General features: G+C 46.7%; 1 protein-coding gene across 3 annotated transcripts in view; it reads left to right on the forward strand.

Annotated features, from left to right (window-relative positions):
• Positions 1-20,448, forward strand: part of inaE (inactivation no afterpotential E) — a 196,392-nt gene that overhangs the window by 163,702 nt on the left and 12,242 nt on the right. For 2 of the 3 annotated variants that reach the window (XM_075675547.1, XM_075675545.1), the window contains exons 15-17: positions 3,668-3,858; positions 4,830-4,853; positions 6,716-6,848. In XM_075675547.1, coding sequence (XP_075531662.1) covers positions 3,668-3,858; positions 4,830-4,853; positions 6,716-6,848 — 348 coding nt within the window. The remainder of the gene's footprint in view (positions 1-3,667; positions 3,859-4,829; positions 4,854-6,715; positions 6,849-20,448) is intronic. The other variant, XM_075675546.1, reaches the window with a different exon arrangement.

Raw genomic sequence — 20,448 nt, forward strand, 5'->3', positions numbered from 1 at the left:
TATTTCTTCATGGACGTGTTTTGACCGTTTTTGATTATTTTATCACCGTAGAAGGATCGACATTTGGGCGAGTTGGTACTGGTTGAACATATTGAAGGGGCAGCGCAAAAAGAACGACGACAGAAGGCAGGAACACACAGGACGCTGAACACAGAACACACGCTGTCCTGTGTGTTCCTGCCTTCTGTCGTCGTTTTTTTGCGCTGCCCCTTCAATATGTTTATTTTATCACCGCTTACTTTCCTTTTTTGTTTTTCTTAAATAAGGTCTTTAGATAGAGAACCCCTTCTGTTGCTAAACTTCCCATATTTCGCAGCTAATACAAAAAGATAAAACACTATTTGAAGAAATACGACATTTTTGGCCACCGGTTCTCTCTAAAATCGATTGTAGTATTTCAGTTGAGATTATCGCGCCAGACGGGATGAGAAATATTGTAACAGTGCACCTATCCTTCTTTCGAAAGTCCGAAGTTCAACTTGATTTTGTAGAATTTCGATATGACAAAGAGGCAGCTCATTCATCTTATTACTATCTCTCGCTTTCTTTCTTCAGGGAAGAACAAGTATCGGTTTTCTTTTGAAGAAACTTAAGGCGCAGTCAATAGTCACGTAAAAATGCAGTCTGAATTTTTCTCATATATTGAATCTCTTGAGGTTACGCAAATTTCTCCGCGATATTGCCATGGTCCGAAGAACTCTGATTCCTGTCCTTTTCTTGCCTTCCCAGAATAACGGCGCTTGCTTCTTCTTTCTTTTTTACCGCTGGTCATGGAAGACCAGTATCGCCAGGCACGGATGATATAGATTCGTCATTAAGTGCTAAGTTAGCCGCACAATATCGCAAGGACCGATGGACTTTCAGAGAACGGTGTATGCGCCAACGATTTTTCTGACGCACTTCATAAATCAAGGCACGGCCGCGCGACAGCATCACCATCAATCTCAGTGTGCAAAGCTTCTCGCCATGACTATGTTAATGCGGCGAGTACAGATTCTCAAACGAAGGCCCTTCTGCTGTTCCCATTGGCGTTAGGGGAAATTCCCAACAAAAGTCAATGCTTTTAGTTAGCCGCCTTCCGCAGACGCTAGCAATGTGCTATAACTCGTCTCTCTCTCTCTCTCTCTACACACACACACACACACACACACACATATATATATATATATATATATATATATATATATGTGTGTGTGTGTGTGTGTGTGTGTGTGTGTGTGTGCGTGTGCATATTATTATTATTGAAGAAATGCGCTTTAAAAAAGAAATTTAATTTCAACGTTTCAGCCGGGACCGCCAATACATATTACAATATACAATACAATATATATATATATATATATATATATATATATATGTATGTATTCGTCGCCTGGAGCCATGAAGGAAGGCTCGACGTACCGTCCACTGCGAAGCTCCGTGACGAGGTACAGGGAACGTCCACCTCCACCAGATATGTTACGTAGGAAGACACCGACGAAAAGCTATTTACAAGTACATTTACAAGGCAATACGCCGCAGTTGGCTAAGAGGCAACAGCCCGCGCTAGCTTCCAATCGTCGTCGTCTTCTTCTTACTGCTCGGCTCTTCGTCATTGGAAATACTATCCCGTAGCAATATAGTCTCTTTTTCTGTCACTCTTTACCTCTCATGCGCACACATTCTCTCTCTCTCTCTTGCCTTGTGGTGTGTTTTTCTCGGTAGCGAAGAATTCAACTATCAGATACCGCCGTGATGAACGGTGACTGACGCATAGAGCGTCTCCTTCGCCGAGATTTCGTCACAACTCCGAATATATATATATATAGCAGAGCACTCCCGGTCTCCGACAACAGTCGCCGAAACAAAGGCGGCCTTAGCAGTTGAAAGAAGCAATAGTAATGTAGCATCAAAGAAATTTTCGGCACGTGCGTAACCCAAGTTATTTCATATTTCTGTTTTGTTGCTTTGAAACTGTATAGGCTCACATTTTACAGGAACGTGTTGAGATACGTTGGGGATTGCGAAAGGAGCCTGTTTCCCAGAGTCTCCATTTCGTTTTTGGAGAAGAGAATGTATCTTCCATTAGCATGCAAGTGCGTGCTAATGTACAGCGTAGAAGAAAATAATCAGAATCATTTTTATAAAAGAAGGGAAAAAAAACGTGAGACTGTGAAGCATGCACGGATGCAAGCAAAGATGCAATGGCTGAATATAAATGAAGAAACGAAGGCAGAAAAAATGAAAGGACAAAATAAAGGAAGAACGAGTGAAAGAGCAAAGAAAAAAAAAACATGGAAAGAAAGAGAGAACAAAAGAAATAACGAAAGAACCTTCGGCTAGTGCAACAGGTGCTCGCGTTGGGGTCGTTGGAGAGGTCAACCAACAGCGCCATACGTTTACTTCGCACTGCGGCTCGTTATGTTTTGCGAGGAGTATGTCCCCTCGGATCGTATGCCTTAATGCACTACCACGTGTGTGCAGCAGGCTTTCGCCTTCACGTGTTACAGGAATGTAACATGCTGCCCAACTTTTTCATTTTCCGTCGGCCCTTGCCAGTAATGTATTCGTATTCACTCTTACCCGGTACTCCTCATTACGAATTGAGAGTAGGAACGCTACAGTTGTTTCTAACTTCCCTTCGACGGTTGGCTTCGTGATTACGGGTCGTAAGAAATATCGCGCTGCACATTCTGTAATGAAGTGAATTATGTTTCGTTGACTGTGCTGTTGTGACTGTATGTGATAATGCATTTACACGATGTATGTACCACCCGCTGACTAGACAATGTGTTATTAGGCGACAGTATCGTTTGTACTTTTGAGAATTTTATGTACATAAGTGTGGAGACATTTACTTTGTATATTGTATATACCATGTGTTCCTTACGTGATAGTCTTCCTGTGGAAACGTTGCGTGATAAGTACTGGTGCTTGTGTGAAAAGAGTATTTGATATGTAATATTGAACCCTGTATGATGTATGACGGAACCACTCAAGAGATAAGGAGTAGCCGGCGCCTAAATTGTGTGCCAATATCTCCTTATATCATATCAATAAAAAAAAGACAGTACGGAGTAACGGCTAGACGATTGCCTTGATGGAGTAACAATAGGCCAATGACCGGCCTGCAAGATTCTCATGACCGTAGTGCGACGCCGCTGCACTTTTGACTGCCGCAATCACATCGCGTTCAGGGTTGAAGACTGAGTGTGTTGGTATAGAAGTTGGAGAAACACACACACATGCGCTGCGCTGCGTGTGTTTTAGTGAACCCAAATGAGCGAGTAATCGATAAGGTATTAAGCTTCTATTTGGAATCAGTTGTCTCAACTTGAGCGAACAGAGTGTGACAGGGAAGCCAGACGACTGAGCACCTTATACGCACACTTAACAGGTGTTAATGGCCCAGACGTTCGCCGATGTTAAATGCACGTGGCAGTCAATGGCTTCGATTGCGTCCATGCGCTTATGGTCTCTTAGCGCGCACCCACGCCACATCACAACGTGATTTTTTTTAACCAAATTCGGCCCCTATGGAAATGCGGCCGCCGTGACCGGGGATCGAGCCCTTGCCCTTACGATCAGCAGGCACAATACCATAATCTCTGAGATGATCATTGATTACGAGGTGTTCTGTTCATCTTCTTCCTACCACCTTTGTGTGTGTTTTTTTAATATATTCTAGTGGAAAATCATCCTGGGAGGCGTTTTCTGTTGCTGTCCTGACGAGGTAGACTTTGACGGATCTGAAGGTCCGACGTTAGCGAACCGCGACGTCACCAGTCACCCCAGTGACGCCACCATAGCCCTCACTGCCCACCAGCCGCTCTACCCACCCGGCAGGATCATCCACATCGTGCGTAACCATCCGAAGGAGTGAGTTTCTTGCTCTTGCAAAATAGTGAAGTTCTCGCTGTGTTTCCTTTCTTTCCCCACAGTTTAGTGTTCACGCACTTGATCTCGTTTCACATACGCTCGTTAGTTCCTTTCCGTAGGTTTTTATTTTGCAAATATTTACCGCAAGTATTAAAGGACTCTGGTGCCACTTACACTGTTGAACCGGAGTCCTTTAACACTTTTTTAAAGGATTGAAGTCGATCGTATGCGGAACAGGATTTAGAGTGCGGTTGTAAAGATTCTTATCTTTCTCTCGTGTTTCACTTTCCACTCTTTCGTAAGAAATAATTGCATCGCTTGTTTTGGTGCTTGTACAGTAATATAGATATTGCAGTGTATTTCAGAGCGATGTCTCAACCATCGCAACAAGACATTTCTCAAGTGCGTCAAGCAGTCACTAAATGAGATTATTTTCAAAGAAAAAGAAAGAGGAAAGAACAACCAGAACAACTATGCGCGTAGAAAAACGTTTTATTGAACAGTGCCTCAAAGAAAAAGAAAGCTATTTCATTTCCACGTAAACTTTGTAGTCGAAAATAGAATTTTGAACTAATGTCTTCTTCACAAACGTTCACCAATTTTCCGTAGTTAGACGAGTGTGTTTGAGAATAACTGTCTGGCGGCTGTTCTCGAACGAGGCAGGTTTGCAGCGCTTCGTTGCAAAAGTAAATGTCTGTTCTCTGAACGAGTAGCCCGTGCCGCACGGGGTAACTTGCTGATGTTTGCCGTGAAAGATCGGCTTGTCCTTGCATGTTCGTAGCTGCACTGTTGCAGCGAGTGAAATGTTGTAAGAAATACTTGCGTGTGCTGTATTTGTCCAACGTTGTGCTATTCTTGAGATTTACCTCTACAATCTTACTCGGACGTTCGCAAAATACTAGATTTTCTTTTTTTGTGGGCTACATGGTCCGTTCGTTTCTTTTCTTTTCTTTCCCTTCCTCTGCCGGCAGCCAAACTTACGAGTCCAAGTGGAGGTAAGTTGGCCCATGCGCCTTCGTACACTTCGTTTGGACTGCTTCGCGATTGCTATCTTGCTTGTAAGATAACGAAGACATTAGGGAGCTTTGAATTAGAGGATACCAGCGGCTTACGTAAGCAAGGACTAGGGGTCACGGTACTGCGCTTGCGCAGACCCCTACGCCTAGGCATGGGCATGCGCAGTACCGTAGGCCCTAGTTATCGCGTACGCAAGCCGCTTGCGTCCCCGAATGTAAACGTCTCTGTTAGCAGCGTTAACATGAATGCGACAAAGGACGCGTCGCATCGCATTTCTATTGTGCATCACATTCGCGTGAATGGCGGTAATGGGCTAGGAAGGCGAATCGCAATTGACGCGACAGGAGAAGGTACGTAGTTTTAAGACGGGGCAAGTGATCTCGTGCGGTGGGTGCAAACGCTGCCGTGGCACACTGAGGGGCACAAACGGCTGGTGCCATCTGCCCATTTGCACCAGAGTGATTTGATACTTTTCAGGCCAAGTTTGCTACAGGGACAGCAGCTGCCGCTAGGGGCGCCGCTGCAGATGACGAGGCGTTTATAAGATTGGCGGAAGAGAACTAGGGAAACGACAAACAATGGAGGCGCACAAAAGCAAAGTTTCCAATAGGGGTTCAGAAAGTTTGGTGATAATAATTCATCGTGTTTCTTTTTTTTTTGTAACATAGGTAGGACGTTAAGCGGTGTAATAACAACAGCGTGGTGGCGCAACCCACCAGCCCGTTCCGGAGGGCACGCTCATAGTATTCATTCATCCATCCATCCAGAACACACTATCGCCGTTGTTGTCGGCTTGCTTTCGCGGTTTAGAATAGTTTATATGGGTTTAGGCCCAATCGCACTAGGCCGACGCGAAACCAGTTTTGGTGTAGCCAATTCCTGCGACAGCTGTGTCGTGCCGACGGTCGTGTCGGCAGGAGGGGAGTCGTCGGTAGACGAAGTCAGGCCATCTTGTTGCGCACACTGTAACGGTACAACGGCTACCCCCCCTCGCCGGCTACCCCGCCCCCTCGCCGAACTCGTCGGCTGAGCTAGGCCTAGCATTCGCCTAGCGAAATCGGCACAGCGAATTTGAACAGCTGGCAAGGGCTGGTAATCGTGCAGCTCTACTTGGGAAGCGCATTTCAACACACCAAGCGCGAATAAAAATGGAGTGTCCAAGTGAACGTCAGCCAAGCTGCTAAAAAATATGGCCTGAAGACCGAATAACACCCTAGGTATCATAATTGTGTCTTGCACCGTGCGTTTCTTTTCGTTTCATTTTCCTTGTTATTTTTTTTTGCCAGCTTGGCTAATGTTAGGTGGGAAGCTCAGTATAACGAGTGTTTCTACGAACACTTTAGGTAATATTAAAAAATAGCCTTTTTGAAATAAAAGGAAGGTTCCTAAGAAGAGCTGCGGTCAGCGGTGGCGGCCGCGCATGATGGGACGGGTAATGCGAGGTGATTATTCGATAATTAAGAAACAACCATAGTTTCCTTTTAAAGACTTAGTTTCAGCTGGCTTGTAATTGCGAGATTGAAGCGAACTCTCTGTGCAAACCATATCATCAACTTTTTGATCTGGAAAAAAAAATGCGATTACCCCCGAAACTGTGGCAAAATTAAGCCTCGCAGATGTATTCAAGCTGGTTAGTGGAATAGATCGCTCAAATGAATGACGATCTTGCAATCCGGACACCTTGAAGGTCGCCGAGTCAGCGTTCTAGTTCGGGAACGTTGTGTTTGCTTTTGAGAAACTCGTCCTCAGATGCTGAGCTGTGCAATTTTTATCCGCGTGTGCGCAGTATAAAAATGGGCGATGCAATAGCTTTATTTTTTTTTGTGGGCGGGCGTCGCAGGCGCGTCATGCGCAAGAGTGAACCCGTCTACCAGGCCCTGTGGGCGGACAACAAGGACTTCGACCAGGTGCTCATCTCTCCGGTCATGATACAGGACCACATGCCGGACAAACTGCTGGACGCCCTGGAAAAGGTATGCGTGTGATAAAGGCGCACTGTGTTGTAGATAGTGTTGAGGCCATTCGGCGCTCTGAAAAGAATAAACAGATCACGTTCCCTGTGGCGCATAGCCTGAACCATACGGAAAAGCACACATTTAAGCTAGAGAACGCATAAAGAAAAGTTGTTACTACGTTTCATTCAAATGTATAAAAAGTCAGCTAAAGGACATTCGCGGCAAGTTATTTTTTCGTCAAATTTAATTTTCTTTACCCCATTATTTCTACACTTCGATTAAACATAACTTCCACCTACGCTTTCTCTGGATTAATCGTCGGTGTCTTCGTATGATCGTGGCTAACAAAATCGAGCGTCTCGGATGCCGTTGTTATCATACTGCTGTAGCATAGAGCATATGGCCCCCAAAATCGGGCTGCGCGCCGCCAGATCTCGGAAGCCATGCATAGAGAGTGTGGTACCAAATCGCTCCACAGAAAAGTGGCGCTAGCGTCTATGAGCGCCGCTGGGAATGTTGAGTGGCTGAGATAGATTTGTCTAAACTTTGACATTCTGGCTTCGAACCTTCAGCTTTCTTGTTTTACCCTGATATTGCCGCCTCAAGTTTGTGAGCTTTTCTTCATAAATTTGAGTTGAATATGTGTATGGAGAATGCGTGAATAGCTCTCATCTTCGGTTCTGCTCGGTATTTATTACCAACCGGCCCCATCCGTATATCCTGTCAAGTAAGCGTAGAGCGCACTTTTGGAGCTAAGAACCACGTTGCTGTAGCTGTCCTTAACTCCCGGTAAATGCCATCCGTCAAGAATCGCCTGAAGATTAATAAGGAGAAGACGAGGACTTGCTGTTACGAAAAAAAGCAATTATTGTCGTCTATCTTGCTTGCGTTTCCTTTCTTGAAAAAGTCGCAGTTTCACCCGAAACGGGGAGTGTCGATTGCGATAGCAAATTAGTAGACATCTATACCAAGTAAGAATTGCAGTTTTATCGCACGTATAAACTTGTTAACATTTGCTTACTGTATAAACTATGATGTCACGCACGCACATGTAAACATGGACACATCTCACTCGATGGCCGCGGAAACTCGCTGTCAAGACACCGGAGTGTTGGAAACGCGGCAGCAGCAGCGAGCGAACGTACCTTCGTGCTTGTTCTCGCTTGAACGCCAACTAATCGTCGAAAGCACAGCGCATACAAACCTACCAACACTTGTCACCTCTCAGATCGCTTTCAAGATAGAGCGCCCACGCGGTACGCAGCAGCCGCTAGAGTACAACGCCCCCCCTCCCCCCTCAGTGCCTCGCGCGCTACGGAAGACGGCGCGCTTCCTCCCAACTTTCCTTCCTTGTGCGCGCGAGATTGAGTCGCTATCTTCGGGAGACCCTCGCAAGTTTCATTCACTAGCACCTACAGCATACGGCTGTATGGGCCGTTCGTGACACGGAAGTACTGGACGAGCAGCGTGGACGATGGGGAAGGCTTGTTGTAAGACGATTATTGTTTGGTGATAGGATGGGCCCCAAACGTTGCCAGTGTAGTTCGGTTTCTTCAGTAAGATGGCAAATTTCTACTGCTTTTAATGGACTGTGGGGAGGGCAAGCAGTGGCATGGCGTTTCAGCATTAATCAACGGTTGTGTTTCTGTATTTGATGCAAAATGCACAATAAAAAAGGCAAAAGAAAGAAAGAAAAGAAGATGCGATTGTGGCCTATTCCTGAGCTCCGGGCTGATGTGCGGGGAGAGCGAGACTCCATCCCACCATGCATCCGACACGTAATGCCTTTATTTTCTGTGTATGAGCTATTGAGCGAGGCAGCAGAAGCAGCAAGTGCAGTATCGACGGTCAGCACAATGCGGGAGGGTTCGCTACGAAAGCTTCGCTTGAGAAAAAAATATCAGCTCTCTCTGCGCGCGCAACGATCCTCCCTGTGGTATAGCTTCTCTATTGATTCTCCGCCGTAACATTTTTGTACAGCGCTATCGGCAGCACCCCTTGCCGAGCTCTGAGGGACGTGAAAAGCACCGGCGCTGTTTGATTACTGCCTCTGCCGTTCATGGTTCGTCGCCCGCTGGATGGACTTTTGCGGCTGAGAGAAAAAAAAATGGGCTGCCCGGCACGAGCGGGTGTAATTAATACGGGCGTACGAGACGCAGGAGTTTCGATTCCCCCTCGAGGGAATGTCCGGGAGGTATTCTCTGTCGCAGACCGGCAGTCGGTGGTTGGGCACATCGGGCCTTTCTTTAATAAGGCCACTTGAAGGGAAACTACGCAGAATATATATATATATATATATATATATATACTTCTGCATCAGTAATTTACCATTCGGCAGTACCAGCAATGTCACTCTTATACTTTCGATATCTGTCGGTTAACGTTTGCATACCGGCGCCATATTAAAGAAAGAAAACTAGAAATCACTTTAATTTTTGTTCTAGTTGTCAGCTCATTATCGCGAAATCAGAGAAAACTGAATTTTTGAGAATCTCTAGCGCTGTAATTTAATGTTTCATTTTAGTGTCTGTTGAAGGCGAAACTTAAACGGAATAATGAATTTAATTAATAATAATATAATAATAATTAATAATAATAAGCTGTATTTTATCAGATTATGCTACTGCAACAGGCGGTGTGCAAATCCATGTCCCAGGGACGGTCCTCTCCGGATAAGAGAAGCAGATCTCCAAGGCAGTATCTTTGCTAACTGTATTCACCGTAAGCAGTTCAAGGGCAAGAAACACGTCATACACTCTGTATTTTAGACACCGCCTGTAGTAAAGCGGTCGCTTTTACCGTTACCGTCAGAGAAGGCTTGCTAAGCCAGGAGGAACGACACAAGTAGGAAAGACGGCTAGTTACGCTTCTCGAACATTCCTACACCAACTGTCCGTGATGTCATGAACTTTGTAAGCGTCTACACGGGCCTAATTAACTGCTTACTGCTAAATAAGGACTAAATCGCTTTCCAAGGACTCAAAGGCTCGACGTATAGCCGGCTTGTAAAACACTCTCTGCGACCAAAATAGCCAAAATAAGAAAAATGCATTGAAATTTGTTACGTCACACTGACTTATGGGCGCGAAATTCAATGAAACGAAGTTCGGGCTTCGTCTTCTGTGCTGGCGATGGACTGTTTCTAGGCTATAAATTAAAATTCAGAGTTTTTACCAGTTTAAGTATTATTTGCGGTTGCTGTTTAGCGTCTCTCTAAACGGGTGATAACTGAAAGACTACGCAGAACAAGTCTCTACTGAATCACGTACTCTTCGAATAGGTCGCACTCGCAAACCGACTGTCCGCGAGTTGTTTCAGGCCCCCGCAATCGCTTCCGCGGCATGCAACCTGCAAACACATGGCCTTCGAGATCAGCCTCTTTGTGTCGAGGGGGCGCCACTCGGAGGGCGTGGATTGGGACGCCACCTGTCGTCTCTGCTCGCGTTCCCCGGGTAAAAAGGTGGCCTATGATTAGGCGCGGAAAATAGACCACGGCGGCGCGATAATTTTAGACACTTACGAGCGCAAAGAAGCATTCCGAGCGGAGGCCTGAGGGAGCGACACCATGCCGGACGATTGTCGCCTCTCATTGCCGCGTATCCTTTCGAACCGCGCAGCGAATAGCAGCGAAGAGCTTGCAGTGCCTTCTTCCGACAGCTTAAGAAGGCTTTCAGAATCAGAAAGCATAAGGGAACGAAGGATTCGGAGTTAAACGTTCCGTCATGGCGTGCTGTTCCTACAACGCATATACTGACCACAATTGACCAATGTTTGGCCCTGAAGGGGGACCGCAAGGATGGACAAACATCGGAGCTCTCCGTTGTTTGTCAGTCTTCCTCCTTGCTGTGTGTGCCTTCTGCGCAAGACGTGTTCCATTCTCAAGGAAACCAACCAGCCCAACACCTAGCCGTTTCGAGCCTAGAACAGTCGCGGACGTAACATTTTTCGACAAGAACGTGCTTCTTCGGGCGACTGCGGCGGCTACTCCATGCAGGGTGCATCACCTCGGCGCACTCGGTGCCCACGACGTCGATATCGGAAAATATTAGCTCCTCGCGCAAGCACTCCGGCATTCTGATCTTTGTGAGGTAGCCCCGATGACTGTTGAGCTGTTCATCATTCGCGGAGTTTGTCGGAGCATTAGAGAGCCGCTGGCGGTGGCGCATATATATAGTGGCTTTGGCGTTGCCTTGAGAATTCCGGCCGCGGAGGCCGTATTTCGATGGGGGCGTGAAATGCAGAAAAAAAAAGGCCCATGTGCAGTGAATTGGGCGTACGTTAAAGAAACCCACGTGATCGAAATTAATCCTTAGTCCTCCCTACTATACGGCGTTCCTCCTAATCATATCGTGGTTTTCGCACGTAAAACCCCAGAATTTATTATTATTATTATTATTATTATTATTATTATTATTATTATTATTATTATTATTATTATTATTATTATTATTATTATTATTATTATTATTATTATTATTATTATTAGCAGCAGCAGCAGCAGATGTAGGCAGAGATTACTCTTTTATTCGCCGGGATGAGCATACATGCGAGAGGCCGACGATGCGGGTTGTTTTCCCCGGTGGCACTGACTGGGTGAAGGCAACCCGTCCGTACGATATTTGTTATTTCGTCCTTGGCAACGTAGCAAACACAGTACAAATAGACACATGCATGCATGCACTCAATTATCATACTCGCCTTACGTACACACACGCACGCACGCACAGGCGCGCTCACACACACAAGCACAAAAAGAGATGCTCTCAGCGCACACACACAACAAATTGAAGCCAAGCACGCACCGCATTCACACACACACACACACACACACACACACACACACACACACACACACACACACACACACACACACACACACACACACACACACACACACACACACACACACACACACACACACACACACACACACACCACCGCGAGAGAGAGAGAGAGAACTTGCTTTCACAGCTGAGACGAGGAACACTTGTCATCATGAATATTCATGCGCCGGAACTTTCCAACTTTTCGTTGGAAGTGAACCGGAAGCGCGTTGCAGGGAAAGCAGCACCGAGCGGTTCCGCTATACACGCTGCTGCATCATACGTCGAGGGTGTTTCAACGAAAAAAAAAAGTTGCCAAGCGCTGCCGCCGTACGTACATATATGCGCGGTGTCCGTCTGCTGTCCGCGGGCATTAGGCGGCTCAACGCCACCTGAGGTGGTTGTTTTCGTCGCACTTCTTGCGCCACGACCAAAGCGTGGAGCCCCGCCATAACTATGAAGAACGAGGCACTCATCAACGCTTTCAGTCGAGTGGTATAGCGTTCGTTAGGCGTGAGAGCTGCGTCGACTTGAACTTGTCTCGCCCGCAGTCTTTCCTATACAAACATTACCGGCGGGGAAATCGCTAATGTCTATGCGAGAGCTGTAACTTTCGCGGTCCAGCCAGCGCGCTGCACGGAGATTTGCCTTGTAAGTTCGTACTTACGGCTTCAACCGACTTTGTGGTCCCATCCACAAAATATTGCGTTACAAACGCAACGCTTCACAGTGGTTATGCACGCACGTAGTCGTAATTGAGTGCCTTCGGGCGTTTAAAAAGGTAGGATCCCTTTGGAATTTGTAGGCCTTTAAAGACCGATATAAAGTAGATCAAACCTCCGACGGTACAGCGGATCCGCGCGAGATACTGACGACAATCACTGTTGTTGTTGTTGTTGTTGTTGTTCGGGACGGATTGGTCGTGGAGCCGAACTGCTCGTGCACTGCTGCATTGCGGGGGAAGATTGTGACCACGTGCCGGCCTGCTGTTTTGATTCACTGTGCTATAGGACGCGCACTGATAGTCCAGCGTTTCGCGCGTGCATGCGACACAACGGCCGGCAAAGTCGGATGCGTCGCGCCGGCGACGCCAGGGTTTCCTGGAGTTTGCTTTCTGCACAGTTCGGCAGGTGGGACTTCTTGGCCTGCAGCAGAGCGGCGATCAGTTCGAACAGCCTGTTTTGTTGCTGAGCATGCGCACCGCGTCACTCACCGCGTCAAAGTGGCATGTACCCATTAAAGCTGCCAATAATAAGCTGAACAAAATCGATCTTCTTTTTTTTTGGGGGGGAGGGGGGATAGCTATAGACTGCTCCGTTCTGAAATCAACATGAGATGGCTGCCCGCAGATCGCTCTGGCACTGGCTGCTCGGAGCCGCCGTTGAGAACGGTTTATTAGCGCATAATAAATATTTTTGCGTAGCACTACAACGCTGTCGAGCCCTTTCGGCACGCACGCGACTTCGCTCTGCCTACTTTTCTTCGCTGAGGATCCGTTTTAGCCGCATTTTTGCTCTTCCGTTGCACGCCACCGCGATTTTCTACTAGGCACCGATAGATAAGCAAGGCGAAGCGCACGCCAATCGCCAACGCCGGCACTATATCCTCCTTGTTCGGTTACCTATTCCACTGTGCTATGCCAGTCCCGCGGTAACTCCCTTCATTTCGTGCTCCTCGCCTCTGCACTCAGCCAATTAGACAAGAGAAGCCTGTCATGGTGGAGCAATGCTATTCGCTTTGAAAGAGAAAATTTTACCTCCTATAAACGAAGAGAGCGTTTCATTAGCATGTTAAAAAAACGCTGCTAATCATCTGCCCGATGTTTGCGTCGGCAGTTACGTAATTTTAACGTCATGAGATTGGAATGAAAACTGATTGGAATAGTTTTTAGGTTGTATAGGGCCCCTATAGTTTGGCATGTACGACGAGTCAGTGGCGAAGCTTTCGCGCACCTGACTTCTGTTGTATATTTTACCTTCCTAAAGGCGCAGGGTGACTGCTGCTTCGCTTCAACCGTAGTTACTGCAATAGGTTGCCTGTTGCTTCTCTGTTAGCGAGCGGAATCGAGGAAAAAGAAACCGAAGGATATGCTTACAATAATAATAAAAAAACACATTCGTAGACCACGTCGCTTGTGGTGCATGTTCTGATCGTGACTGATCACTCCCCGTTCTCTTCGTATCACCGCTTATCGCTGCTGTATAAACTAATGTAAGAGAAAAATCTGTTTCTGTGTGCGGAAATGTTGACTCACCTCTTGCGTGAACTTGAACTGATTTTTCCATGTTTTCGTATAGTTGAAGTATACTGCATTTTAACTGGCCAGAACTGCGTTCGTCTCTCAACTGCCAATTTCCTTCAGACGCTGTTATGAGATGCAATTTCTTCGATAACTATACCCTTTCAAGAATGCTCCTACTTATTTGGTCCAAGTAATCGAGTAGCGTATCCAGAGTACAAGAAAATGTCGTACGGCTATGACACCCAAGAGCTGTTTTTCATGCTGGCGGGTATTTGTTGTGCTTGAACAGAACAATTTACCGACTTTACTTAGGAGCACCTCAATCTCTGAGGTTCGGATTTTCGCTTACGTACCATCCGCAGAGGCCCCGCGTTCTGTGCCACACGAATCCGATATAACAGCCTTGTTCAAAGGCGAATTGAGTAATTCGCATTAGAAACTGCACTGCCACGCCGGCTATCACACGAAACTACGTGTTGCAATACGCGTACGTCGAACGTCATCACAATGACGCTAACAACCTTAACTCAAACCCCTTTAAGTTCCCCGCAACGCTTTTCTACGAACGCCACACACGCTACAGGTTCGCGTTCTCCGCAAACTAAGAACCCCCCCCCCCCCCATAGTGATCCTCCCCTCGAAAAAAAAAAAGACAGATTGTCCCGAGCAAAATGTCGAGAGCACAATCATTGTCGTTGTCACAGCTCGGCGGTGCGGATATTCGCAATACATGTGGCTTTTTGGCGCTGATCTTTTGGTGCAGGGGGAAACTTGTGAAAGGAGACAGACCTGGTTCTTTCCATCTGACTGATGAACACTTCGAAATGCAGCAAAATTGCTTGACCATGTGGAGTTGTTCAGGTGACGACTCCATCCTTGCACAAGCGCACCCGATTGGTTACGGAGTCTACGGACGGAGCGTCTGCTCCGACATTCGTGCAAGGTTTTCTGCGCTTGCCGCTTGGCCTCACATGAATAGCTGGAGTTCAGGGTGCCTCAATACCTTACTTCTCCATACAGTGTTCTCACAAGTCTGGTTGCGCTTCCATATTGCGTTGGGACACGTAAAGACACGCTGTGACGCACAGGGGGGAATTCAGGTTCTGCGCTCGCTGACAGTAAAAATGGGTAATTTTGCGCAGTATGTATGCTTACGTGCATTGTAGTATTTACTCCTCATTTTAAAAGTGGAGGTGGAATGCTTACAGGAAAGCTTACAATGAAGAGAAAGTTTCGAGCCCAGTAGATAAGTAGTCGTTTTGCCGCGCTTTCGCTTACGCTCATAAATTTGTTTCGAAAGCAAAGTTGACTGTTGTGGTGCATACTTAAAGCATTGCGTCTTATCCTTGTAACAAGGTTGACGTTACTTTTGCCTGTAAAAGTATAGCGGTGTAATACTGGGAAAAGCTCTATGACAAAACGAGGTTAATATATACGGCAGTGTTACCGTAACTGAAGGTACTGTGGTTATTGGGATGCAAATCGGGCGTGTGGAAAGTGAGAAGAAAAAATGGCCAGGCTTAGCTTGGTTAAGCCAAGAATGCGTTGCATATCGCGCGGTCAGGTGGTGGCTGCGGCCGCGCGCGACCGCGCCAGTTGGGGCCCAGCTTTTCCTCCGTGACGTCACGCGCCGGCGCAGCGCCCCTAGCGGGAGGAGCGGGAGTCAGGTGATGGCTGCGGCCGCGCGCGACCGCGCGAGTTGGGGCCCAGCTTTTCCTCCGGCTGTCGTGACGTCACGTCACGTGGTTGCGCTAAAGGTCAATGGTAGCTGCCTGGCCGCGCCCAAGGGCTGAACTGAGTGATTGCAATATGCAACGCATAAAAGAACGCGTGGCATACTCTACGAGAGTTCAAAAGCAAGCTAGAAGTCACAATTTCGAACACGGCCGTAGCTGTCGAATTTCAGTGGGGACGAAATGCAAGATCACTCCTGTACTTAGATTTAGGGGTACGTTCAACAAACCCAGGTGGTCAAAATTATTTCGACATCCCTCGTTACGCCCGATTATTGGATCGTGGCTTTGGCACGTAAAACCACCGAATTTGTTACTTTTATTATGTGAAAATCAACCCCAAGGCACCATGCATGACTTCAAAACGCTTATAAATTAACGCCGCCGTTGTAGACATCTAGCCTAAATATCGGCCCATGCATTCGGCTTGTGAACATTTCCTGCCTATAGTACATATTATAGTATTTCCTATACCTGTATAAGTATAGCGCCAAAATATTTTGCTGAAAAACAATTTGCCTCAGGTTCTGTTATACAGCGGTCCATTGATGAGCACAGCAATGTGAGAAAGAGCAGCATAGTGACACATCTCAGAAAAAAACGGGAATGTATAATACGGAATCGTACAGCTATCCCTTAAGTAAAACCACAGGAAGATAGCCTGGGTATAACTGAGGTGTGGTTCAAGGCAGCTCACCAACACCTTCACCTGCCTGAAGCCACAGGATGCAATGCACATAAACTTGAGGGGATATTGGCAAAACTGAGCTCAATATGTATGCTTCCTACAAGCATGAAAATATATCAGTCCAAGTTTACACCTGCGGCTGTTTTACTTGTATATTTAAGCATCCTCGTTACACCTGGATGGTTCAATCAATACAAGTATAAATGCTGAGCCGCAACAATAAAAAACTGCAAGAAACTTATTCTGACATTTGTATGCTCAGTGCATGCGATTGTAGAAAATGAACACAATGGGTTTAAGCAGGCTTCTCATCGCCTTGATTAAATGACTTAGACGGCAAATGATATAGTGCCTAAGAAAGTTGCCTGAACACCGTTCCACCCGAAGGCACAAATTAAAGCATCATACCTTGGAGGAACAAGGTTCTTCGCGACTTTTTCCTGCGTTCGGAGTCGCGGGGAGAGCTAAGACCCAAGTGCCGTTTTTCCGTTGAGCTGGTGCACAGAGATGCACAGTAAACGGACATGATTGAGTGTATTTAGCTATAAGACGTTCTAGTGCCTTTGTCCTCACACCGCGAGCCCGAAAAGTTGACTTAGCGAGCACGTCCTCAACACCATGACAATTGCAAACACAAGGCAACACGGCAGCGCCCCACTGACTACTGCACGAACATGTACGGACGCCTCAACAGCTCCGACACAATATGGCGGAAGTGCGACGCGAGCTTGGTCAAAGGTTGTCACTAATCTGAACGGCGGTCGGCGGTGTTGACATTGAGGCACCCTACCGGAGCCTCCAATAGTCTTCCGCGGGTCTCTTATGCTTATCGTGACCTGCTGTGGTTGCTCAGTGGCCATGGTGTTTAGCTGCTGAGCACAAGGTCGCGGGATCGAATCCCGGCCACGGCGGTCGCATTTCGACGGGGGCGAAATGCGAAAACGCCCGTATACTTAGATTTAGGTGCACGTTAAGGAACCCCAGGTGGTCGAAATTTCCGGAGTCCTCCACTACGGCGTGCCTCATAATCATAAAGTGGTTTTGGCACGTAAAACCCATTTAAAACCCATTTAGAAATGCTTTTCGAACGTAGTATAAATAACGCAGAGCAACAGGCTTTAGCCGATCATATAGCTGTAAATTCATTTACGGTGGTAGCCTGCTCTCTCACAGCAAGGCACCGGTGTCTTTTCAAAAAGAACCTCTGTGTGACGTGCGCAACGTCGTTTTTGTCCGCTTCTAGTATCGGCCGGCTGTTGCCTCCAAAACACACGAACGTATGCCGCTGGTCTCGGAGTCTGCGTGGCGCACAGAACCCTGCACAAATCGGAGAGTTCTAGTAGGAGACGCAAGAGGCTTGCGTTCCACTCGCGTGCGCTAGCTCATTGGGCCTCAGCAAAAGCTAAGCAGCTTTTGGAGTGTAGGACGCACAAGCCCGCTTACGTTCCCTGATCTAAAGCTCTCGATATGCAAATGGCGAAAGTTGAACGACTGCTCAATGGTCAGCACTTCCGGTTCCCAATTGCGCGTTGCGCAGGTATAAAACGTAAGGTTGGTTTCTATTGCTGGTGGTTGAGCGAAGCTTTTTAGAGCGCAGCTCCTAGGCGATATTTCCTGCGTTTCGCGTCGGCGTTATCCCTCGGCGTAATGGAGCGAACGAGCACGGGGAAGGCTCAACGAACGCGGAAAGCACGAACGCGGATCTGAGCGGGTGATGAAAGCCCGCGATTGGGAATTGAGCGCGAGGATAAAAGCGGAGGAGGGTGGTGCAGCGTAACCATGAGGCGGAAAGCGGAGGAGGATATGGCGAAAGCGTGAGAAGAAAAACGCAGTGACCCGCAAGATGGGCTTTGCGGCGACGACCGCTACGAGATGGCGCCCCGTCGTCTGTTCACCGGCCCCATGCGGCGAGCGCGTCCACCGATGCTATGTATGGAAGCAAAGCGTTGCATGAGCAGGAGGTCTGTGTGCGGTGGCTAAAGAGAATTACGTCTCCGCGTAACCCACGTGCTGCCTCTCGCGATTTCCCAATTAGCGAGGCAGTCGCGCCACACTTCGCTCCGTTTGCTATGTGCCGCACGGGACTGATTGTCCGCGTGAGCCACTATATCGCGAAATAAAAACATATGCAGAAGTGCGCTCAAATTTCGCATTACGGAGTATCGTAATCGTATTTTCCTTGACATATACAGTGAGGATGAAGCATATAAGGAATAAGAGGTGCGCTCGACGACGACGGCATCATAGCGCAGACGTAACGAAAAAGACGTGGGGAAGCAGTTTAATCCAGTTTCGAGCTAATAATGGCTGCCGCTGAGAATTGTTGACAGCTATCATACGCGTATAACGATGTTATTTACAGAATGTGCTGTATGTACAGAATGTGCAACCTGAAGCCATACATGCACTTGCGTCAGAACGTGCGGAGAATGGGCGCTTAACCTTTCTCTAAATATTCTCTCGCCTACAAGTGCAACGAGTGAAACGCTAAAGCGATGCCTACTGCTTATAAAAACGTAAAACGAAATTGGATAGGTGTAGCGACTGAAGCGTTTTAGATGTCATTATAGGGCTTATCTCCGCCCACTCAAAGAGCGTGCTTAAGGATGCACAGTTGTCTAAGCGTGAGCGGATGTGAGAGCGTGTGTTATTGATCGAGGATTCCCGGAATCGGATTATTCGGACATCAAGTGTGATTTCTCGACGAGATTGCAAGTTTTGCGCAGATCCACTTAAAGAGTGCTTCGACTAATCCTCTTACCTGCCACTTCGCTGAGCGATCTACTGCACTTTTTAAAGCTTCTTATCCCGGCTTATTTCGCTATTCCGTGGAATCACTTAGCGATTTATCACTGCTTTATTTTTCCACGGTGCAGTGCATATCATAGAAGGCCGTGAAGGAGCCGATTCGATAGCTTACTTAATGAAACTTCCGAGAAAGGAAAAATTAGGAAGCGGTGAAACTATGACATAAGGGCGTCATGTGATTTAGTGACAAGTTGTTCCGGTCGTTCATTTGACTACTAGACGGTGTAGTAGAGCTGGCGACGAATGTACCCGATGTTGTGAGTAGCCTCACATAAGTAAATAAATAAATAAATATGTAAATAAATAAGTAAATAAGTAAAAAATAAATATCTATAGGCACGACGAGGTGTTTTCATACGGAGAAAGCCCGCACTGTCTTAGTTGTATCAGCAGTGCCGTTTAATGCCACAGCGTGATTCTTCAAATAAATTTTTAACTCATTATTGCGTTGCTGGTATGACCATGTTCTTTTATTTATTAGCAAGCTTTGTCGAAATGAGCCCAACTGAAGCTTCGCCACGTGAATTGCACTTCACCGATGGATATCCTCAATTTCTCTGAATTGTCACGTCGCGCTCGTAGTTTCTATGAGACTCTGACATCGCCTACGGTTTCCTTTTTATACGAAATGACTGCCTGTGTTCTTATGGGTTCGGAATAGGGGTCAATACAGGCCTGTACAACTGTATGAAAAACAGATTGAAAAGAACTTTCACAGTTTTGAAAGCAATACCGATTCGCAATCGTCGTCGTCACAGTACATCTGAGCACTTTCGTCGAATCACGTATACATTCATACGTTCACCTTTCCTTATTTGACGCTTTCCTGTACAATGATTTCAGGTGTGTCTGCGCCTTCAAGTAGTCTCTGTCGGAGTGCGAGTGTGTTCTGCTGAAAAGCAAACGGCCGCGCTTGTTCATTTTAAAATATTTATTTTACTGTGACAATACCAAAGTGAGCTAATCTCACGCCCACTAAACGCCAAGCTCGTTAGTGCTACGGTTTAACTGTTTCATTTATCTCGTTTTTTTACTTTGCATATATGCAAAGTGAAGGCTGACCTTCAGGATAGCAATTTCCTAACAACAAAACATCTTAATCCGGTCATCTACCCGTACGCTCTTAATATGGTTTCGCATACGTTCAGCAATTAGCAAATGGAGCGTTTTTATAAAGATGTCCCACTTTGTTGTTAGAACGTATGTACAATGAGATTTAGACGTTATGCTTAGACTGAAGTTGGTCTGGTGTAGAACGATTGAAAAAGTATAGCAGTTCCACACGCTTATTAGAACCTATGTGGAAGAAGACTGAGGATTTAGC

This window comes from Dermacentor variabilis, chromosome 11 (genome assembly GCF_050947875.1).
Source record: "Dermacentor variabilis isolate Ectoservices chromosome 11, ASM5094787v1, whole genome shotgun sequence".
NCBI classification, from domain to species: domain Eukaryota; kingdom Metazoa; phylum Arthropoda; class Arachnida; order Ixodida; family Ixodidae; genus Dermacentor; species Dermacentor variabilis.